Source organism: Stegostoma tigrinum, chromosome 4, assembly GCF_030684315.1.
Source record: "Stegostoma tigrinum isolate sSteTig4 chromosome 4, sSteTig4.hap1, whole genome shotgun sequence".
Taxonomy (NCBI): domain Eukaryota; kingdom Metazoa; phylum Chordata; class Chondrichthyes; order Orectolobiformes; family Stegostomatidae; genus Stegostoma; species Stegostoma tigrinum.
In genome coordinates this window covers 93,835,263-93,860,039 of record NC_081357.1, presented here as the reverse complement: position 1 = coordinate 93,860,039, position 24,777 = coordinate 93,835,263, and the positions used below count along the sequence as shown (strand labels likewise).

The 24,777-nt window shown below is 41.6% G+C and overlaps 1 protein-coding gene across 1 annotated transcript in view; it reads left to right on the top strand.

Moving 5' to 3' along the window:
- Nucleotides 1-18,975, top strand: part of capn9 (calpain 9) — a 77,079-nt gene extending 58,104 nt beyond the window's left edge. The window contains exons 15-20 of the mRNA XM_059645535.1: nucleotides 3,889-3,953; nucleotides 5,361-5,429; nucleotides 5,886-5,964; nucleotides 7,956-8,072; nucleotides 12,357-12,415; nucleotides 14,597-18,975. Of these exons, the coding sequence (XP_059501518.1) occupies nucleotides 3,889-3,953; nucleotides 5,361-5,429; nucleotides 5,886-5,964; nucleotides 7,956-8,072; nucleotides 12,357-12,415; nucleotides 14,597-14,623 (416 nt within the window). The 3' untranslated portion in view covers nucleotides 14,624-18,975. The remainder of the gene's footprint in view (nucleotides 1-3,888; nucleotides 3,954-5,360; nucleotides 5,430-5,885; nucleotides 5,965-7,955; nucleotides 8,073-12,356; nucleotides 12,416-14,596) is intronic.
- The last annotated feature ends 5,802 nt before the right edge of the window (nucleotides 18,976-24,777 follow it).

Sequence of the window (24,777 nt, the reverse complement as noted above, 5' to 3'; positions counted from 1 at the left end):
CAGATGTTCACCTCCACATCTGCCAATGTGGTATATTGTATCCATTGTACCCAGTGTGGCTTCCTGTACATTGGGGAAACCAAGCGGAGGCTTGGGGACCGCTTTGCAGAACACCTCTGCTCGGTTCGCAACAAACAACTGCACCTCCCAGTCGCGAACCATTTCAACACCCCCTCCCATTCCTTAGACGACTTGTCCATCCTGGGCCTCCTGCAGTGCCACAAAGATGACACCCAAAGGTTGCAGGAACAGCAACTCATATTCTGCTTGGGAACCCTGCAGTCCAATAGTAACAATGTGGACTTCACAAGCTTCAAAATCTCCCCTTCCCCCACCGCATCCCAAAACCAGCCCAGTTCTTCCCCTCCACCCACTGCATCACAAAACCAGCCCATCTCGTCCCCTCCCCCCAATGCATCCCAAAACCAGCCCAGCCTGACTCTGCTTCCCTAACCTGTTCTTCCTCTCACCCATCCCTTCCTTCCACCTCAAGCCGTCTTCGTTCGCCTCCCCCTCTCTCCCTATTTATTCCAGTTCCCTCTCCCCATCCCCCTCTCTGATGAAGGGTCTAGGCCCGAAATGTCAGCTTTTGTGCTCCTGAGATGCTGCTTGGCCTGCTGTGTTCATCCAGCTCCACACTTAGTTATCTGGGATTCTCCAGCATCTGCAGTTCCCATTATCACTTTTCCTGAATCTAGACCTTTTGTAAAATTAACAGCAATGCATCTACTATTTCATTAGCTACTTTTTAAAAAAACAAATCCTAGGATGAAGTCCACATGAATTAGGAAACATGTCAGCGCACAGCTCAATTCGTTTAGCACTTGTGTCCCTTATTCTTGTCATTGCACAGAGTTCCTTCCTACATTCCACCTGCTGTGATATTTGATTTGTTATATTTAGTAAAGAGTAGATATTCACCAGTACACCAGAAATAACTCCCTTGCTCTTCTTCAAAGTAGTGCCCTAAGATCTACATTTACCTGGACAGGCAGATATAGCCTTAGTTTAACATCTTATGCAAATGAGAGCATACCTGACAATTCAGTACTTGCCCAGCACTGCACAAGAGTGTCCGCCTTGGTTTTGTATATGCTCAAGCCCTGAAGTGGGTCTGTGAAATGGGGACCTTGTGGTTCAGAGGTGACAATGGAGTCATAGCTGATACCAGCAGGAGAAATGCAAGAAACCAAATTATAAAGCGAAAGCCTGTCCCTTTTGTTCTCACCAATACTTGAATTCTGTAATACCAAGTTATTTTTTGCCTTCTGTTTTGTAATGGGAGGTTTTCCCATGTTGAATTTTAGTGCTATATATTTAGGTACATACATCCATTTAGAACATATAGAACAGGAACAGGCCCTTTGGCCCAAGATGTTGTGCTGCACATGAGCCAAATTAAACTAATCCCTTCTGCCTGTCCTTGGTCTATATGCCCTCATTCCTTGCACATTCACATGCTTATCTAAAAGTCTGTTAAATGCCCCTATTCTATCTGCGTCCACCACCATCTGTGGTAGTGCATTCCAAACTCCTACCACTCTCCGTATAAAAATAAACTTGTCCCTCACATTTACCCCTCTCACTTTAAATGCATGCTCCCGAGTTTTAGACATTTCAACCCTGGGAAAAAGATTCTGGCTGTCAACCCTATTCTATGCATCTCACAATTTTATAGACTTCTATTGAGTCTCGCCTTAGTCTGCACTGTTGCTGAGAAAACAACCCAAGATTTTCCAGCCTCTCCTTCTGGCTCATACCCTCTAATCCAGGCAGCATCCTGGTAAACCTCTTTTGCACCCTCTCCAAAGCCTCCTCATGCTGCCTGTAATATGGCAACCAGAGATGAACACAGGCTTCAAGTACAGCCTCACTAAAGATGCAACATGACATCCTGGCTGTTGCACTCAGTTCCCCGACCAATGAAAGCAACCATGCCATAAGTGTTCTTCACCACTCTATCTACTTGTGTGGCAACTTTCAGGGAACTTAGGGATCCTTGTGTACATCATTGCTCTTCAGGGTCCTGCCATAAACTGTATACTTTTCATCTACCAAAGTACAGCACCTCACACCTACCTGGATTAAACTGCCATTTCTCTGCCCATATCTGCAACTGATGTATATCTCACTATATCCTTTGACAACCTTTTAAACTATAAACAACTTCAGTGATCTTTGTGTCATCTGCAAACTTACTAACTCACCCATCTACATTTTCATTCAAGTCATTGATATATGTCACTAACCGCAGAGGTCCCAGCATAGAGGCCTACAGACCAGTAGTCATGGACCTCCAACCAAAAAAATACCCTTCTATCACTACCCTCTGCCTTCTATTGCAAGCCAATTCTGAATCCACACATCCAAATCACAGTGGGTCCCATGCATCCTTATCTTCTGGATGAGCCTACTGTGATGGACTTTGTCAAAAGCCTTACTAAAATCTATGTAAACAACATCCACTGCTCTACCCACATCGATCACCTTCATCACTTCCACAAAATTCAATCAAGTGAGTAAGATATGACCTGCCTCACACAAAGTCATGCTGACTGTCTTAATTAGGGCATGCTTTTCCTAATGCATGTAAATCCTATCCCAAAGAATTCTCTCCAATAGCTTCCCAACCACTGTTGTGAAACTCACTGGTCTATAGTTTCCTAGATTATCCGTATTTCCCTTCTTGAACAGAGAAGTGACATTAACTACTCACCAGTCCTCTGGGCCCTCTCCAGTGGCTAATGCAGATGCAAATATCTTGGTCAAGGCCCCAGCATCTCCTCTCTTGCTTCTCCCAATAAACTGGTATAGATACCATTGCGCCCTGAGGAATTATCCACATTAATGCTCTTTAAGAGAACCAATGCTACTTCTTTCTAGAACTCAAAATGTCCTAACATATTACTATGCTCCACACAAATCTCACTATCTTCTATATCCTTTCCCTGAGTGAATACTGATGCAGAGTACTCATTTAGGATCTCACTCGCATCCTCTGCCTCCAAGCACAAGTTCCCTCCTTTATCTTCAAGTGGTCCTAGCTTCTCATTAGTTATCCTCTTGTTTTTAATGTACGCAAAGAATGCCTTGGGATTCTGTTAAACCCAATTTGTCAAGGTAATTTCATGGCCCCTTCTTGGTCTCCTAATTCCCTGCTTTTATGTTCCTCATGGGCCTTGTCCAATTTTGGCTTCCTAAACCTTACTATGCTTCATTTTGCCTTTTGGGCCAAATTCACAACCTCCCTCGTTATCCAAGGGTCCCTTACTTTGCCAACCCTGCCCTTCCATTTACTAGAATATGCTGAACTCTCATCAGCAGGTCTTTAAACAACTCCCACATGTCGAATGTGAACTTGCCCAATAACAGTTCCTCCCAATTAACACTGCCTAGCTCCTCCCTAATACAAATTTCCTGTTGTTACTTGTTCATCTCCTTCTCCTTAGCTTTGACTGAGGACTTAGCTGCAGATACATTGGCAGGTGAGCAGCAAGGACTCAGCAAGTTCTGGGTGCAGGCTCCAAATTGTGCCCATTGTAGTCAGCATTTAGTAGCTTGTGGGATGAGCAGAAATTGCAATCACGTAAGGTATATATGTTAAGATCTAAGCAGGATCCAAATTATTTGAGTGGACCTTGGGTGGGTAGCTCCTGTTCCTTTGGATAAAAATATATAAAAATACTTCCAAGTCCTGTCTTTTGGTTTCTGTGTAATGTGGAATCTGAGCAGCTCCCGCTTAAAATAACAAAACTGGGCCAAAATAGAAGGAAAATTTAACAGATGGAATCTGTGTGTTAAGGTTAATGATTCTTCATGTTCTGAGTATCATTTTCCTGCCCAGAGAGTGGGTATTTAATTTATCATTTACCTGTATTTTTTTTACAGGAAAGGAAATAGCGATGGAAAGTTTTGACATTGAGACGTGTCGCAGTATTGTGTCTCTCTATAATGTATCCTGTGATTTATTTTCTCCTTCAAACTCGATCAACATTTATTGATCTGCAAAAGTATGAGTTGCCATGAATATCAAATTAATATCTATTAAATTAGGTGTCACTTTAAAAACATTTAAAAAATTATAGCAAAATTCATTGTGTGGAGCTGGAGAAACACAGCAGGCCAGGCAGCATCAGAGGAGCAGGAAAGCTGACGTTTCAGATCTGGACCCTTCTTCTGAACCCTTCATTTTGGAAAAAGGGTCTAGACCCAAAATGTCAGCTTTCTTGCTCCTCTGATGCTGCCTGGCCTGCTGTGTTCCTTCAGCTCTACGCCTTGTTGTCTCAGACTCCAGCATCAGCAGTTCCTACTGTCTCATAGCAAAATTCACACACACACACACACACACACACACACACACACACACACAGTAGTGTACATGAATGCTCAAACCTAGAATATAAAAACTCAGCGTATAATGTCTACAGGAAATGGCAATACTGCTTTCACTGGGTGCAGTACAAGTATAAACTTTGATTTGATGCTCAAATCTTTATTGTGAAGCTTGAAGCCACAATTATCTGTGTCAGAAAGGTAGTGCTACCTACTGAGGTACACAGTGATTACCTAACAGTGCTCCTGATGACCATAAACAAATCATCTTAAATCTTGAGGAAACATCGCCCCTATCAAATATATAACTACAATCCAAATATCAGAGTATTCATCCACAAGCACCAGGTTAACAGTGTATCAAGCATATAGAAACATAGAAAATAAGAGACGCAGGACCTTGGCCCTTCAAGCTTGTTCTGCCATTCAACTCAGTAGCCTGTTTCTACTTTCTCCGCATACCATTTATCCTTTTATACCTAAGAACTATAGGGCAGAGAATTCCACAGACTTATCAATTTCTGGGTGAAGAAACATTTCATCTCAGTCCTAAATGGCCTCCCTCAAATCCTTAGACTGTGACCCCTGGTTCTGGACTCCCTGGTAATCAGGAAAATCCTTCCTGCATTTGCCCTTTCTAGTCCTATTAGAATCTTATAGATTTCTGAGATCTCTCCCTCATTCTTCTGAACGCCAGTGAATATGGTCCTAACTAATTCAGTCTCTCCTCACGTGTTAGACTTGCATGCCAGGAATCAGATTGATAAACCTACATTGAAAGAATGCATCACTGCACAGCAACTTCCCAAAATGTTTCTGAACAGGTTTATTATCCAGTAGCAATATAGCATTTCCAAAGTGTCTTTAATGTAGCAAATGCTACTTGGGGCTAGGCAGGGATACAGTTCAAACTGCAACAAGATATTTTTGCCTTTTGTTCATTAACAATCAACAGAGATGTGCTAGCAGAAATCTGTATAAAGAATTACAAAATTCAGAATTCATCCTTGACTACACCTTCAACACAGAAAGACAATGCTGGAGGACTTGGGTTTGATGAATTCAAGATCTTTTGGAGCCGAATGAAGCTGTGGACGGTAAAGGAATCAATAGTTTTTGATTAAGACTTAGGACTCTTAAGCAACTGTGCGATGATATGACAGACCTGCTCATCACTGAACACAAAAAGCAATGTAGGCGGAATTGATGGGAAAGAGATAAACATGTAGAAGCCTGAAGTCTAGTCATGTGAATGTTCGAAATACCTGCAGAATAGAATGTGAAGTAGACCAACTGGTATTAGGAGGTAGAGTTTATGCAATAGTCATTGTAGGATGTAACAGTAAGATTAGAGCCAGATATATCTCAGATTACTATGGATTGTAGCATTTGGTCATAAACAGTACTATTATGAAGCCTAAGCCTGAGTATAATTCTTGACCTTGCCTTCTTCTTGATCACACAACAAAACAATAATGACATCAGGGTACAGTCACTCCCTGCTACTTGTCCATCTGGTCTTAATGCTGCTGCTCAACTTCCTCCTTTTGCAGAATGCTTTTCTGAGCTGTGATCACGACAAATCAGGGACCATATCAGCTCATGAACTCCGAACTGCTGTTAGGAACACAGGTAAGGAAGTGGGACAGGCGCTTGTGTCAAAAATAAAAATAAGACTGAAAGAACTTGAATTTATATCATAGTTTTCACAATTCAGTATGTCCCAAAGCATTTACATCAAATAAGATATTGTACGGTATTTCAAAGGAAGTGCAGCAACCAATTTATGTATGGCAAGCTCCCATAAAAAAAATGATAACTGTTTTAATAATGTTGATTAAGTGATAAATACTGACCAAGACATCAGGGAGACCCCAAAATAGTGGCAGAATGGTACAGTACATTCAACAGAATAGCTGTCCATCAGTACTGCTGTGGAGTTCCACTTACAATGCTTATGACTCTAGAATATGACTTTAAACAGGTTCTGTCATTGAGTTGCCACAAGTTTGAAATAAACACACCATAGACTCAAAACTGCTAAGCACCATTCAATGTATTACTTGTACCTCTCCAATAGAATCCCTACAGTGTGGAAGCAGGCCATTCAACCCATTAAGTTCACATTGACCCTCTGAAGAGCATCTAACTTAGACCCAGCCCCCTACCCTATCCCTTTAACCCCACACCTACCAAGGCAAATCCACCTGAAACACACATCTTTGTACTGCAGCACCCAGAGAAAACCCACGCAGACCACAGGAAGAACGTGTAGACGCCACATGAATAGTTACCCCAGACTGGAATCAAACCCAGGTCCCTGGCACTGAGGCAGCATTGCTAACCACTGAGCCACTGTGCCACCCTCAAGTTAATAGTTATTCAGCAATGCAGTAGTAAAACATTAACAGAATCCCCAAGTGTGGAAGCAGGCCAGTTCACCCATCGAGTCCATGCCAACCCTCCAAAGAGCATCCCACCCCAATTCACATACCTATCCTATCCCTGTAACCCTGCATTTCCCATGGCTAATGCACCTAGCCTGCACATCCCTGAACACTGTGTCAAATTTAGCATGGCCAGTCTACCCAGCCTGCACGTCTTTGGACTGTGGGAAGGAAACCCACGCAGACACAGGGAGAATGTGCAAACTCAGCACAGACAGTCTCCCGAGGCTGGAATTAACTCAGGTCCCCGGGTGCTGGGTAGAGTCTGGGGTGAAGATACTAGTCTTTGGTGATGTGATTTCAGCATTATTGAAATCTGAAGTACTACACCTATCAACAGTGAAAGGATTCTAGCGTGTGATCTAATGAAGGGATTTCACCGTTAGAGGGATCTCGCAAAGAGGTTTATAGCAACATAACAGATCTGGCAAAGGGATTCCAGCATTACAGATCTGCTTAAAGGATTCCTCTAAACACAGGTAGAGGTCCTAGAATCTGAAAGCATGCAGACATAGTTACGTAGACATTCTAATTGGGATTTCTCAACCCTTTCCTTAGCTTGACACTATTTTAATGCTCCAGACTTTATGTGACTCCAAAGTGCAAGATTTAGGAGCTATAAAAGTTGTTGAGAGGAAAGAGTGATATCAGTGTTTTCTTTTCACAAAACATCTAGCTTTTCATTCATTTTTCTGTGGCAGCAGCAATCACACCTCAAACATCTGTCCATTAGGCTGCAGTCACCATTAGATAGAAACATGAGTCTCCAAAGGACCTCACAGCTGTTAATGTTCAAACTGTGCCACATGGCAGCCATTGCTGACTTGGAGCTTGTGATCCCAACATCTTGTCTCAGGAATCACAATTTGGGAAGTCTTGCTGTAAATTCAGTATTCACGATAAGAAACATTTGGGAGAACAAACGAAGATAAAACATATTGGTCATATCCACAGAGGATGTTGTTGAGAACTTTGCTTTAGGTTCAGTTAGATGCAAATCTTGGGATGACATCACAGCGGAAGAAAATGGCCACAAAATCCCTGCCTCCTGGTTATTCTTGTCCAACCCTTCCTTTTCCTAATACAATGGACTAAATCCCAATTGCAAAAATCTGTATGTTTTGTGGTTTGCAATTACACGCTGATAGTAATCAAACTGTAACCTTTGATCCACAGGATTTCAGGTCAACAATCAGTTACTGCAGCTAATGGTCCTCCGATACACAGACGCATACCTTCAAGTTGATTTTGATAATTTCCTCCGTTGCATGGTTCGATTGGAGACTGCATTCAGTGAGTAATTGTTAACTATTAAATCAGACACTACTTTTGTTAATCAGGAAAGGCTCCTGATAGTTTAGTAGAAAGACTTTAAAAGACACAATTCATGACTTCTGGACATCCCAAGATGTTTTCCACCTAACGAATTACTTTTTGAAGCATAGTTATTTGTAGTGTAGGTGACATGACAGCTAATTTGAGTACAGTGAGCTTCCAATATGACAATAACCACAGTGCTGTTAAGGAAGTTCTGATTTTTAAAACAGTAACAGTAAAGTACACAACTTTATTCAATGCTGTATTCACTAGTCTCCTATCAGCCATCCTCCATAAATTTCAGGTCTTCCAAAACTCCATTGTCCTTATCTTAACTTGAACTAAGTACCATTCACTCAACACACCCAGTGCTTGCTGGTTCCAGTTTGCAATACTCTGATTTTAAAATTTTCGCCCTCATTTCCATGCCCCCACCTTTCATTATATCTATAGCCCTATAACTCTCCAAGATCTCTACATATCTCCAATTTTGACCTCTCAACGTCCTATTTCCATTATTCACAACTATGCCTACAGATGTTTGGTCCCTAAGGCCAGGAACTCCTTTGCCAAATTTCTCCACAACCCCAAGTTTGCTTTGATCACTGGTCCTAATATTGCCTTATGTGATTTGGCATCAAGTTTTGGCTGATGAAATTATGAAGAACCCTGAGATGTTGAGTATTTGCTTCGTTTGCTGAAGGTGTCCAAGTCCTCAAGTGGTGTCAATGTGCTGCCACCTTGTGGTGATCTTGTGGGTGCAGTTTAGAATCTTGCTGCAATGTCCTGCTAACCCAATCTACAAAGCATTACCACTGTCAAGGAATTTACAATCATACTCTAGAGGCTGTCTCCCTGTACCCAGTCTATGTTACATAAGAATTAGTCTTATTCCAGCTTTCTGCACGTCCTTCACTATAGATATATTAGGACCCTGGAGAAAGATGCACCAGAGTGATATCAGGCAGAAAGAACTAAAGTTATATGAAGCTTGAGTATTGGTGGTTAGAGGAATCAGATTTTACACACACGGTGGCGGCACGGTGGCGCAGTGGTTAGCAGTGCTAAGGACCCGGGTTCGATTCCCACCTCAGGCGATTGTCTGTGTGGAGTTTGCACATTCTCCCCGTGTCTGCGTGGGTTTCCTCCGGGTGCTCCGGTTTCCTCCCACAGTCCAAAGATGTGCAGGCTAGGTGGATTGGACATGCTAAATTGCTCGTAGTGTTCAGGGTTATGGGGGGGGATGGGCCTGGATGGGATGCTTCAAAGGGCAGTGTGGACTTGTTGGGCCGAAGGGCCTGTTTCCACACTGTAGGGAATCTAATCTAATCTAAAAATGAACATATGAAGTAGGAGCAGATGCAGACCATTTGGGCCCTTAAGCCTGCTCTGCCGTTCAGTAAGATAATTGCTGATCTGTTTGTGTTTTGGATTCCACATTCCCATCAACCTGACTCTGAAAGAACTGCGGATGATGTAAATCAGGAACAAAAACAAAATTGCTGGAAAAGCTCAGCAAGTCTGGCAGCATCTGTGAAGGAAAAAACAATTAACCTTTCGGGTCCAGTGACCCATCCTCACTGGACCCGAAACGTTAATTGTTTTTTCCTTCACAGATGTTGCCAGACTTGCTGAGCTTTTCCAGCAATTTTGTTTTTCCATCTTTGACTCCCCCTGCCTATCTATTCTGTCTGTTTTAAAAATATTCAATGACCCAACCTCCACTGCCTACTGAGGCGGGGAATCTAAAAGTCTCATAAGACTGTGACAGAAGAAAATTCTGTCCTATAAGGGCAACCTCTGCCAAAGTGAACAACTTCACATTTTCTCACATTGTACTCCAGCTGCCAGATTTCTACCAATAACTCAAGCTATTTATATTCATCTGGAACTTCCTTATGTCTGCCTCACAACATACTTTCCTGTCTATCTTGGTGACATTGATGAATTTAGCTACCATACCTTCACGTAAAATTGTAAAAGCTTGTGGTCCCAGCACAGGCCACAGTGAACTCTACTCACTACCTCCTGCCAATCAGACAAAGATCTATTGTGCATAATCTCCATTTTTGTCCCCCAGGCCAATCTTCTATCCATGCTAATTATAGTGCCCCCCACCCCGACAACTCCATGACATTTTATGTTTTGCAATAATTTTTGATGAGGCACTTTTTCAAATGTATCATTACATGCACAGTCTGCCCTTCATTCAAACATGTATTACTCCTTTAAAGAACTCTAATAAATCCATTAAATATGATATCCCTTTGACAAAACCCTGCTGACTCTTCTTGATTACCTTGTGTTTTTCTAAGTGCCCAGTTATTATCTGGATGTGAGTTTGCTCGCTGAGCTGGAAGGTTAGTTTTCAGACGTTTCGTCACCATTCTAGGTAACATCATCAGTGAGCCTCCGACGAAGCGCTGGTGTTATGTCCCGCTTTCTATTTATCTGGTTAGGTTTCCTTGGGTTGGTGATGTCATTTCCTATTCTTTTTCTCAGGGGATGATAGGTTGGCTCCAAGTCAATGTGTTTGTTGATGGAATTCCGGTTGGAATGCCATGCTTCTAGGAATTCTCATGCGTGTCTCTGTTTGGCTTGTCCTAGGATGGATGTGTTGTCCCAATCAAAGTGGTTCCTCATCTGTATGTAAGGATACGAGTGATAGTGGGTCATGTCGTTTTGTAGCTAGTTGATGTTCATGTATCCTGGTGGCCAGCTTTCTGCCTGTTTTTCCAATGTAGTGTTTGTCACAGTTCTTGCAAGGTATTTTGTAGATGACGTTCGTTTTATTTGTTGTCTGTATAGGGTCTTTCAAGTTCATTAGCTGCTGTTTTAGTGTGTTGGTGGGTTTGTGGGCTACCCTGATGCCAAGGGGTCCGAGTAGTCTGGCAGTCATTTTGGAAATGTCTTTGATGTAGGGGAGAGTGGTTATGGTTTCTGAGCCCGTTTTGTCTGTTTGTTTGGGTTTGTTGCTGAGAAATCGGCGGACTGTGTTCATAGGGTACCCATTCTTTTTGAATACGCTGTATAGGTGATTTTCTTCTGCTCTTTGTAGTTCCTCTGTGCTTCAGTGTGCGGTGGCTCGTTGGAATAATGTTCTAATGCAGCTTCGTTTGTGGGTGTTGGGATGTTTGCTCCTGTAGTTCAGTATTTGGTCCATATGTGTTGTTTTCCTGTAGACGCTGGTTTGAAGTTCCCCATTGACTGTTCGCTCTACTGTGACATCTAGGAATGGCAGTTTGTTGTTGTTTTCCTCCTCTTTTGTGAATGTTATGCCAGTAAGGGTATTATTGATGGTCTTGAATGTTTCCTCTAATTTGTTTTGTTTAGTGATGACAAAGGTGTCATCCACGTAGCGGACCCAAAGTTTGGGTTGGATGATTGGCAGAATCGAACTCGAACAAACAGCTCTGCCAATCATCCAACCCAAAATTTTGGGTCCGCTATGTGGATGACACCTTTGTCATTTTTCTCTTCTATTCTTATTTTCTTCCTCCTGATGAATGTTTTGCCGTTTCCTGCCTTTCTTTACATTCTGAACAATCATCTAACCTGTATCTCATACTTGCACAGTTACATGCTTTTATCTTAGTTTAACGCATTCCCTAATTTCTTTAATTAACCATCAACGGTGCATCCTCCCTTTAGAATTTATCCCTTAAATGCCTGCCACCATGTCTCTTGATCTGTCAGCTAGCCTGGCATGCCAGTCGCTTCAGCTTTGTCAGCTTTCATGCCCTCATAATTCCCCTCACTCAGATTTAGAGTACAAACTGTCTTCTCCCTTTCGAACTGGATGTGAATTTGATTACATTGTGGTACCAGAATTCTGAGATAATTAACCTAACTTTTCACTTTATAAATACCAAGTCTAACATAGCATAGAAAACAAGGACAAGGACAGGCTATTCAGCCCTTCGAGCCTGCTTCATCAGTCTATGAGATCATGGCTGATCATTCAACTTAGCATTCTGTTTCTGTTTTCTCCCTATTCCCTTGATCCCTTTAGCCCAAAGAACTATATCTAACCCTTCTTTATACTATTCAATGTTTAACCTCAACCATGTCCAAAATTCTACAGGCTCACCTCTCTGGATGAAGAAATTCCTTCTCGAATACCCCATATCTTCAGACTGTAACCCTTAGTTCTGGACTCCCCAGTCATTGGAAACCTTCTCTCTGAAGTGGTCTTAGTTAAATAATTAGATAGTGTGATATGCTCTGTGGTATTGACTGTGGATTTTGTTTTAAAAACAGGATCATTTAAAACATGCGATACCCGGCAGACTGGTGAGGTGACACTGAATTTAATGCAGGTAAGAATGTGACAGGATGAGCACTTTCAGCTGACCTATGTTTAATGCAGATCTATATGCACTGTCACACCCACCAGGGCTAGCATCCTTAGACATTGAAACAATGTCATTGTCATTTGCATGTTTATGCCAACAGAAACCACAAATGTACTACATGTCCAAATATCAATATGTTTAACATTACAAGGTGAACCTTGGGAGATACTTGACTCGTGATGAGGGAAACCTGCGAACAGCAGATTCCAGCAGACTCTGTCTCCCAACAGCACGGTTTGATTTCATTCAGATACATAGTCCCCAAAATCATACGCACTTCTCATTTGGTTTTCTGTCTTTAAATGATCAACATTTGTTTAACAACTTAATCAAAAGACAGGATTCCCAACAGTGCAGCATACCTGCAGTACCCCACTGAAACATCAGCCTTAGAATTTGAACACTGGTTTCTCTTGTGGGACTTGAACCTGTTGATTCAGAGGTATTGTCTACTGAACTACAATGTTGGCATCTGACATGGATCTCACTGATGGGCAGTGACTCTATTTTTAATCTACAGCTAAGAAAGATTGAACAGGGCTATTTGTTAGGTTGCTTGTTTCCTTAACATTATTTTTTTCAAGATGGTGATCTGCTAGTGATTATTCTGCAGCAGGGATCAGAGACAACCGCCCTAAGAGAATCCCCCTCGTCCTCACATACCACCCCACCAACCTCCGGATATAACGCATCATCCTCCGACACTTCCGCCATCTACAATCTTACCCCACCACCTAAGACATTTTTCCATCCCCACCTTGTCTGCCTTCCGGAGAGACCACTCTCTCCGCAACTCCCTTGTCCGCTCCACACTCCCCTCCAACCCCACCACACCTGGCACCTTCCTCTGCAACCGCAGGAAGTGCTACACTTGCCCCCACACCTCGTCCCTCACCCCCATCCCAGGCCCCAAGATGACTTTCCATATTAAGCAGATGTTCACCTGCACATCTGCCAATGTAGTATACTGTATCCACTGTACCCAGTGTGGCTTCGTCTACATTGTGGAAACCAAGCGGAGGCTTGGGGACCGTTTTGCAGAACACCTCTGCTCAGTTCGCAACAAACAACTGCACCTCCCAGTCGCAAACCATTTCAACTCCCCCTCCCATTCCTCAGACAACATGTCCATCATGGGCCTCCTGCAGTGCCACAATGATGCCACCCGAAGGTTGCAGGAACAGCAACTCATATTCCGCTTGGGAACCCTGCAGCCCAATGGTATCAATGTGGACTTCACAAGCTTCAAAATCTCCCCTTCCCCCACTGCATCCCAAAACCAGCCCAGCTCGTCCCCTCCCCCCAGTGCATCACAAAACCAGCCCAGCGAACCCTGCCTCCATAACCTGTTCTTCCTCTCACCTATCCCCTCCTCCCACCTCAAGCTGCACCTCCATTTCCCACCTACCAACCTCATCTCGCCTCCTTGACCTGTCCGTCCTCCCTGGACTGACCTATCCCCTCCCCACCTCCCCACCTATACTCTCCTCTCCACCTGTCTTCTCCTCTATCCATCTTCGGTCCACCTCCCCCTCTCTCCCTATTTATTTCAGAACCCTCTCCCCGTCCCCCTCTCTGATGAAAGGTCAGCTTTTGTGCTCCTGAGATGCTGCTTGGCCTGCTGTGTTCATCCAGCTTCACACTTTGTTATTTTGGATTCTCCAGCATCTGCAGTTCCCATTATCTCTGATCACAATTTTACTGGGTGTTTGGAGACCATTGACTGAGTTTAATTCCCTTACTACTCCACTTTCTCCCTCCTGGAGGAACAGCTCATGACTGGGGCTGTCTTTGCAATCCACCCGCCTCTCCTCAAACAACGGGTGATCCCAGTGTTTGGGGAGTTGTGCAAAGCAACATCACATTTTTTTTATCCCTCTCCTGTGTGGGATTTCAATGTAAATGACACATTTTAAATTTCACTGCATGAAAATGCACCAGTTGGGTTCCTGCTTCTCATGCCCAGTGAGTACATTGTGCCCACAGTCCTTCTCTTCTGCCCTCTCAATATCTTCTCTTCCTCATCTTAGATTTCTTCTAACTTTGTTAATTTTAGCTGCTGATACTTTGCTTGTTTGTTGCAAAAATCAGGACCTATTTAATTTAGAACACTGTTTAACTAATGTTACTGTACTTTTAAAACAGTGGCTCTACATGACAATGAATATTTGAAGATGGAATTGGAGATCCTCAGACTTCAGTGCTTTTCACCAAAGATCTGAATTTCAACATTAACAGGGATAAAATATGCGTCAGAATGAAGTCGTATTTCTTTGATTTTTAAAAAAACTGTCCTTTGGTATATCTGCTTGTCCTTGTAGAGGGGTTTTGAAGAATATTCCTGGTTACTGATGGCTTTGCTTTATGGATATTACCTGTTCTGCTATTCCTCCATTCTGAGATCAATGTTTGTAAATATTTCATGTTTCTATGTTCTGAGAGTGCAGCAGTCCTTAGCGCAACAGTGTCTCATCACTAGGTTAAAAAAAACATCAAATCCAATCCCTTGGTACCTAAACTCTCATTTTTTTACATCACATCTTCTCTTGAAGCCCAGTTAAGTTTGGACATAAATTGTTCTGTTCTGATCCCTTTTGTACTTCCAGCAAAACCCATCCCTCATGATAAATAATTCTCCAATTGAACTCCAAGGCTCTGGTATATGAACTCTCCTCCAGAACTCTAAATCTCTATTTGAAGATAGCTGTTTTGAGGCTGTTGAAAATACTTCCAGCATTAGTGGTTGAGGTAGCATCTGCCATATTGTATTGATTAGTAACAGCAGAAAAGTAAATAAAGGAAATGAGCGCTTTTCAATAAATAAGATTAGGACTGCTTATGTGGACAGTTACCACTGATGCATCTGATTTGGACCAAATGATAGGTATGGTAACTTCTGTAGTTCTAGATAATGAGATTCCCATTCAGGGTCCTACCCTTTTGCACTGTATTCTCCCATTGAAATCCATCCATCTGGTACCTTAACTCACCACCTGAAGGCCACCCAACAAACATTTTAGCTCACACTTTAAAGTTCATCCCTCAAGTACATTAATTCACAGACCATGACATCTGATTGCATGTTTGATAATCTCAACCTTTCATCCTTTTTGCCTTATTTAGTATTTTAATTTTAGTTAAGATCATAGATCATTTTATCATTAATTGATTACCCATGAATAACCAAGATTATCTGGTTGAAAGGTTGAGGAAAGAAACCATGCATGGTGCTTTTCAAGGAAAGCTAGATAAGTATGTGTGGAAGTCAGCAATGTACGCGTTGGGCATCAAGAAATCTGAACCTGGATAATTGAGTCAGAGTGATACAGCATGGAAACAGGCCCTTCAGCCTGTCCATGCTGACCATGGTGCCCATTCAGGTAGTTCTAATTACCCGCATTTGGTCCATATCCCTCTAAACCCTTCCTATCCAAGTGTTTTTTAAATGTTGCTATTGTATCTGTTTCAACTACTTTCTCTGGCAGCCCATTTCTTATGCGCACCACTCTGCATGAAAAAGTTGCCCCTCAGGTCCTTCTTAAATCTCTGACCTCTCACTTTAAACCTATGTACTGTAGTTTTCAATTCCCCATCCCTGGGAAACAGACTTTATGCATTCTACTTATCTATGCTCCTCATGATTTATACACCTCAATTAGGTGTATTCTGCATTCCAAGCCATAAAGTGCTATCCTGGCCAACCTCTCCCTATAACTCAGGCCAACTAGTCCTGGCAACACCCTGAAAACTTTCCAGTTTAAACTATGTCTTTTCGAAAACAGGATGACCAAAATTGTACACAATTCTCCAAGTGCCACCTCACCAATGACTTATACGACTGTAACATAACATCCCAACCGCTATACTCAATGCCTGGACCAATGAAGGCCAGCATGCTAAATGCCTTCTTCACCACCCTTTCTACCTGTGTGGCCGCTTTCAATGAACTTGTACTTGTACTTCTTGGTTCCTCTGTTCTACAACACTCCTCAGGATCTTACCATTTACTATATAAGTCTTACCTTAGTTTGACTTTACAAAGTGCAACACCTCACACTTACATGTATTGAATTGCATTTGCCAATCCTCAGCCCATTTCCCAATCTGATCAAGATCCCTCTGTAATTTTTGATAATCTTCCTCGCTATCAACGGTACCTCTTAATTTTGTATCATCCACAAGCCTACTAAGCATGCCTTGTACATTCACATCCAGATCATTTATGTAAATAATAAATAACAAAGGTTCCAGCACCCTTGTGGCATGCCATTAGTCACAGGCCTGCTGTCCGAAAGACAACCTCCAACCATTACCCTCTGCTTTTTATCATTGAGCCAACTTTGAATCCGATTAGCTACCTCTCCATGGATCCAATGCAACCTAACCTTCATGACTAGCCTGCCGTGGGAGACTTTGTCAAAGGCCTTGCTAAAGTCCATATAGACAACATCCACTGCCCTAGCCTCACCTATCCTATTGGTTACCTCGTCAAAAAACTTCCCACGCATAAATCTATGGTGACTGTCCCGAATCAGACCTTAATGATCCTAACATTGGTTGATTCTGTGCCTTAATATCCTCTCCAATAACTTACCTACCACTGACGTCAGGCTCACTGGCCTGTGGTTTCCTGGCTAGTCTTTGCTACCTTCCTTAAACAATGGAACAATGTTAACTATCCTCCAGGCAACTGGAACTTCAGTACGTAAAGATGAAGCAAAAATCTCTGTAAGGGCCTCTGCAATTTCTTCCCTAACCTTCCACAATGTCCGAGGATGGGCTTGATCATGCCCAGGGATTTGTCCATCTTAATGCACTTCAAGGCTGCAAACACCTCCTCTCTGGTCTTATACAATTCTGCATAATTTATGGGGGTTTTTAAAGAACTTATTACCATTTGCGTTGGCACATTAATCTGGTTTTTTACGTTGAAATTCACACAGCTAAAGAACACGTAGAACATGTTTCCGGATACCTCAGTGTGGTTATTGTACAATGCCTTACAACATATATTATTCATACTTTTTGGTTTTTGTTCAATTGACCTGAGATTTTGCGAAGTTACAATGTAGCTCTCTCCAAGTCCTGTAATATTTCCTGTGAATTTCATGGTATACAATCTACTGATTTACTGCTAGCTTACAAAAACAGAAGTTTCTGGAAAAGCTCAGCAGATCTGGCAGCATCTATGAAGAAACAAAAAAATCAGTTAACATTTCGGGTCCAGTGACCTTTCCTCAGAACTGCCAGTTTATATTGTTACCAAAGCTCTCAGAATTAAATGAACAGGACTTCAAGAATGTCAGGTTTTTTTTCAAAAAATGGATGAAAACTGGTCTTCACCTCCCCCACCTCCTTTTTATGCTGATGGAGAGAAATTTTCCATCAAGAGAACCACAACTTGCCTTTAAACCATTTGTTGAAAAAATCTCCATCCAACTACAAAGAAACAGCAAGATCCAGACTCAAAGCAAAAAAAAAGTGCTCTCCACATTAGAAACAATAATGAGGAGATCTGAAGAATAGGAACATAAAAAGCAAACAGTAATGTTACAGCACAGTTAAGAGGGCATTTTGATTTTAAATGTTAATTCATAATCCAAATATACTCATTTCTTTCTGCTCCCCTCCCGCCTCCCTCAATATAGTCCAAATTTAATCCAGTCTAATTCAATCACTAGGTAATGTTTCTGTATTACAGACTGTTTAGGATCTGTTCAAAATTGTACCACTACGGTTCCAGTGCATGCCAGTACTGGTCTGAACTATCTTTGTACCAGACATATCCCGGTTCATGCCAACATTAATTTACACTGTGCCAGTACTGTTTCATAATTTGCTAACACTTGCTCCAGCACATGCCAATACTGACTCAGCCTGAATAATGCTAACCATACCCTTTCCCAGACAGTGCCAGTGCTGTAACAGTCTGTACAGCTGCACACTACCAATACTCCCCGACTGTCCCTGCCAGTGCCAGTCTTGTTCCAGACTCTGCCAGCCCACAAGACTGTAAGTGTCGTCCAGACGTCAACAGTATCCCAACTGTGCTAGTGCAGTCCTAGTTGTGTATCACCGCTATCCTGTATGTATTGTCCCAGTGCTCTCAGACTAATCTAGTGCTTTCCACAGATATTGTTGGTACTGTTCCAGTGCTGCATCAGTACCTGCACTGTACTTTATGATACTCATGGTAACAGTTTCAGAACATAATAAATGGTTTTCATTTTTAAAATTGACAAGTCAAAAACATGTATTGAAGTTTGTTCAACCTAACCTAACCTCATTTTCTGAATGAGTTATTTTCTCATTTATTTTCTAATGCAGCACTTGTTTCATTATTTTGCTATAAGCTGCTCCTGAATGCCCAGTCAGGTTCAACAAAAATTCAGCTGCCACTCAAAAGATGTGAAAGTCCTTCATTTTCATCCTCTGATTTGGATTCTGTCCTACGTTTTGTAACATTTAAAGCAACTTTATACTGAAGAGGTTGAGATCATGGAAATAAAGTGGTTATCTAGTCAGTACTGTGTCAGTTTCTTGCTCTATCTTGTCTGCAGTTACTTTCTTATCAAGGATTCCTGCACTATTTTCTCAATTTTCAGAAAAAGTGCAGAATGAGGGGCTGTAAAAATAAGATAGTCCTAATAAAATGTAGAATTCAAGAGAAAAATCTTTACTTAGAATGCTGAGAATATGGAATATAAATAGAAAATGCTGTAGTTATGAATGCAGGTTTGGCATGTCTTGTGGAGAAAAAAAACTATTAACATGCCATTTCTGAAATAATAGGTTTTGAGAATTGCAAGTTAATAGGTGAAGTTGGAGTGGGGAGAAAGAAACAAATTCCAAAACAGAGTTACTGTGCGTGTTTGTGAATACACAGAGCACAGTAAATCTGACTGAAGAATTACAGGGGCAAATTACTACATGGAAATATGATGCTGTGGCGATGAGAAAGACCTGGCTCAAGGAAGGACAAGGTTGGGTGTTAAATATTTCTGGGTGTAGGTTGTTCAGGAAAGATAGGAAATGGGAGGAAAGAAGGAGTAGCAATATTGGTAAAGGAGGGCATTGCAGTGTCGAAGAAAGGGGATGGTTCTTTAAGAACAGACTCAATTTGGCTAGAGCTATGGAACAAAAAGGGTACAATTACATTGCTTAGTGTAGTCAATAGACCATTAACTAGTGGAAAAGGTGTAGAGGAACAAATCTTTGGGGAAATTACAGAGAAATGCCAACATTATATATAGCTAATATGGAGAATTAAATTACACAAATATATATTAAGATATTTGTAGTGCAAGAGTCAGCGAGGAGTTAGTGCTCCTAGAATGTGTTTAGACTTTCCTACAGCAGAGTGTGTCCAAGAAAAGATGCATTGTTGGACCTGGTCATGACAAAGGAGGTGGTCTAAATGGTTAAAATGCCAGTTATGGCATTTAGGACACAGTAATTATTGTATCATAATGTTCAGGGTGGTGGGGGAGAATAAAGTGCAACAATCCAAAGTAAGAAAATCAATTGGTGGGGAACTGACTTCATTAGGGCAAGAACAGAACTGGGCAGAATTGACTAAAACAAGAGATTGTCAGGAAAAGTAATAAGCAAACAATGTGCCATCTTCAAAGGGGAGACAGCTTAGGTGCAGTCAGAATATATTCTCTCTAATGGGAAAGGTAGGACGAATAAATCCAGAGTTCCCTACATGACAAAGGAAGTAGAAATTAATGTTATAAAATGTGCTTGTTTTGTATTTTCTGGCTTACACCTGTCACAACCAAGAATTACTAAGGTTTAGAGGAGAGGTGAAGAAGCAATAAAAAGAGAAACAAAGAAGAATTATGAGCAAAGACTAGCAGTTAACTTAGAGGGAATCCCAGCCTTCTGTAGGAACATAAACAGAGACTAGGGATGATCAGTGATCTAAACGGGATTTACACGTAGAAAGGTGGGGGGGGGGAGGGTCATGGCTGAAGTACTAAGTCAATGCTTTGCATTTTCCTTTACATAAGATGCTGTCCAAGTCACATGATAGAAGAGCAAACACTGCCACTGAAAGGGTTCAAGATTAATAAGGAAGAAGTCTTATATAGATAGTTGGTGACAAAATGTCTACAATCAAACACACCGGCTTGGTCAGCAAGTCTACAATCTCATCCATGACCTGAGCTACAAATCTTCTCAAAAACTTTAAATTACATACTTACTTCAGCTCTGAAGGTCTATGATGTCTGGCTGAAGAAGGTGCTGCTCACTTGAAAAAGCATGTAGTTCAGGTGAAGGCATGGTCTTTTGTCTGCAAAGATATCGTAGTTGGCAACAGGAATGGAATTGTAGATGTCCAGGGCAAAATAAAATCCAATTGGAGAAACGTGCATCAAATCAGTACAAGAACTGAATCTTTTAATACTAGAGCTTCCAACAGTAGGTGGTGATAGTGTGGGCATGCTCATCAGTTCCTCATGGCCTTTCCTCCAAGGGAAAATGTCTTTGGTAAGCTGGGTTTGCAAGAATGAGAGGCTGTGGAAAAGGGACAAAGAAGGAGCTGAAAGCTGGGGCTGCAGCAGGAAGCCTCTGATACTAACTAGCCAGAAAAGGTGAATTAGAGCAGGCATGCAATGGCTGGATATCTATCCAGAATGACTGGCATCACCCCGACACAGAATAGCTTCATAGATTCACGAGCAGGGGCTAGGTATCAGAGCCAAGTTCTATTCTGGTGGGTCAGCACCGAGAAACTGGGCCCATGAATAGTTCGGACCTTAGCCAGAAAGCTGAGAAGTGGCAGTAGATTTAGCTGACAGGGACAGGAGACCATCTGGGAAAAATCCCTAAGTTTGATAGGCCTCTGAATGAGTTACTCAACTGATTAGAGGCCAAGAGTTCAGCTCTACAACAATAACTTGATGGATCTGCAACATCAGGCAAACATCCATTATAAATAGTTTATTCTAAGCTACACTTTTCTATTACCACATACATGTGAAGGATGTAAGGGATTTTTCCGGAGAACAATCAGGCTGAAGTTGATGTATGACAAATGCGATCTAAACTGCAGGATTCAGAAAAAAAACAGGAATAAATGTCAGTACTGCCGGTTTCAGAAATGTCTCGTTGTGGGCATGTCGCATAATGGTAGGTATATGTAAAATTGTCTCTCTGTAACTCTGTCCATGTACACAGATCCTTGACTCGGTGTCCATGTACACAGATCCTTGAAAGTTGCCACCCAGGTTGACAGAGCTGTTAAGAAGGCATACAGTGTTTTAGCTTTTATTAATAGAGGGATCGAGTTCCGTAACCAAGAGGTTATGGTGAAGCTGTACAAAACTCTGGTGCGGCCGCACTTGGAGTATTGCGTACAGTTCTGGTCACCGCATTATAAGAAGGATGTGGAAGCTTTGGAAAGGGTGCAGAGGAGATTTACTAGGATGTTGCCTGGTATGGAGGGAAGGTCTTACGAGGAAAGACTGAGGGACTTGAGGCTGTTTTCATTAGAGAGAAGAAGGTTGAGAGGTGACTTAATTGAAACATATAAAATAATCAGAGTGTTAGATAGGGTGGATAGGGAGAGCCTTTTTCCTAGGATGGTGACGGCGAGCACGAGGGGGCATAGCTTTAAATTGAGGGGTGCAAGTTATAGGACAGATGTCAGAGGTAGTTTCTTTACTCGGAGAGTAGTAAGGGAATGGAACGCTTTGCCTGCAACGGTTGTAGATTCGCCAACTTTAGGTACGTTTCAGTCGTCATTGGATATGCATATGGACGTACATGGAATAGTGTAGGTTAGATGGGCTTGAGATCGGTAAGACAGATCGGCACAACATCGAGGGCCGAAGGGCCTGTACTGTGCTGTAATGTTCTATGTTCTATGTTCTATAAAGATTTGTTGCTAGTGGAATAAAGAATCCCTCCTTTGTATTCCAGCAATGTGACTATTTACGTTGTCTGTTAATGTCTTCAAAGGCAACATCTAACAAGCTAGTTTATTCTGGAAACAATTAAAGTGGATATACACAAATATCCACAAGAGGGTGCAATTGAATGACCATTCTTTCTAACTCCAGAATTCCCTATTTCCACCAGTGGGATGAGCGGCAGGTTTTCCAAACTGCCTTCTTCATGTGATATGGAGTTAATGCCATGAAGGGAGTTGCTAAATATATAGGAGTTTCTTTTGTTTATCAGATATTTATTTCCGAACCCAGTTCCCTCAATCCCTACAAAAACTTTTGCTTGCTCAGATATCTAGAAGAAATACCGAAACACATTTATGGACTGAATACTCTTTCTTGAATACTTCTGTTAGCACTTTATTCCTTTGTCTCCATAGATCTAATTGTGTTTCATAGAGCTGCAGAACAATATGGTTTTCATCTTCAAATATCATAAATTATTAAGCAGTAACAAAACAAGAGCAGTAACACATTAGTTTGATGATAGTCCTTCAAGTATCTGCACCCACAACTGTGTAACTAAAGCTCCTGCATTTGTGTAAGTATTAAGACATCACGTTAGTACAGTTTTAGCAGCTTGGTCTCAAGATTTTCTTCAATGTCTCAACCAGGATTAATCAATTGAAAACCCAATGCCTGTCTTTATCCACAAGGTGACATCTCTAATCCAAATGACCGAAAATGGCATATTGGTCACTAGCTCGTTATATTTTAATCAGATCTTCTATACTTCTGAAACCTTCAAACTTCTTTGAGTTGTCACAGACACCTTTAATGATTCTTTTGGCATTTTAGAGATTACACTCGCTCATGTGATATTGGTATAGCAGACTGGGCAAATATTTATTCCTCTCTAATTGTCCTTGAGGTGGTGGTGGTGGTAATCTGCCTTCTTGAATTGCTGCAGTCTTTTGACAACATCGTGTTGTTAGTGACAGGATTCCAAGAGATTCCAAGGGCTGACTTTTCCAGTATTACCATCAGCAGGTGTCATAATACTTGTTTGAAACAGCCATTGCTTGGAACTTGCACGGTTGGGATGCTATTTACCATTTGCTGCATTTGAAATAGACCACTTCAGTATCTGAGGAGTTACGAATAGTGCCAAATATTCATGTCTGTTGATGACTGCATGCTCACTTCTGACCTTATGACAGAGGTTGGCTGAAGATGATTGGACAAAGGACATCACATCAAGGAACTCCTGCACTGATGTCCTGGGACTCAGATGATTTTCCTTTTCACTAGACAAGACCATAAACGGTGGGAAGTTTTCCAAATCCCACTGGCTCCAATTTTGCCAGAGCTCCTTAGTGCAGCACTCAAGTCAAATTCTGTCTTAATGTCAAGTATAGTCAGGCTCACTCACCTTTGGAGCTCAGCTGGTTCGTCCACATTTAGATCAAGGTTCTAATGAGGTCGGGATCTGAGTTGCATTGATAAAATCCAAGCTGAACATCAGTGAGGTTATTGCTGAGCATGGTCAACAACATTCAAGCTTGCATCACTTTGTTGAAGATTAAGAGTTGACTGATGTTTTATTAAGGGTAAATATTATTTGACTAAATTGCTAGAGAGATCTTTGAAGATGTAACAAGCAATATGGCTAATAGAGGTCCTGTAGATTTTCATCAGGGCTTCAGAAGACATTCAATTAAGTGACACACAATAGGTTAATGCAAGACATTTACAAATATGGATTAGTTGAATGGGCCAAAATGTGACAAAGTTTAACGTAAATAGTTATGAGGTCTTCCAGTTTGGTCAGAGGAATAGAAAGGCAACTAATTATCTAAATGGAGGGAAAGCAAGCTTCAATACAGAAGGATCTGGGGGTCCTTTTGCATGACTTGTGGAATACTAGTATGAAACAGCTAATCAGGAAGGCAAATGGAATTTTGGCATTTATTGCCAAAGGAGTACAGTACACAAGTCGGGAAGTGTTGCTGCAACTGTACATTGTATTAGTGAGACAGCACCTGGAATAATGTGTACAATTTTGGTCCCATTACTTGAACAGGGACGTAGTTGTTATTGGGGTAGTTCAGGAGGAGGTTCACTACATTGATTCTAGAGACAAGAAGTTTGTTTTATTAAGAAATTGAGCAGTTTAAGCCTATATTGTCTGGAGTTTAGAAGCGTTAGGAAATGTTTGAAGGGATTGACAAAGTAGACATAGGATGCCAGAGTTGTAACTTAACCCGGATAGCTTATTTTGATTGTGTAATCTGTCTCTTAAATGAGTTAGTGGTGATATAGTTATGTATTTCTGGGTACTGGTTTTGATGACATCATTTTCAAGCAGAGTCAGGAGATGCAGAATTAAGTCGTCATTTAAAAAGTACAGAACTAACAGCACATCAAAAT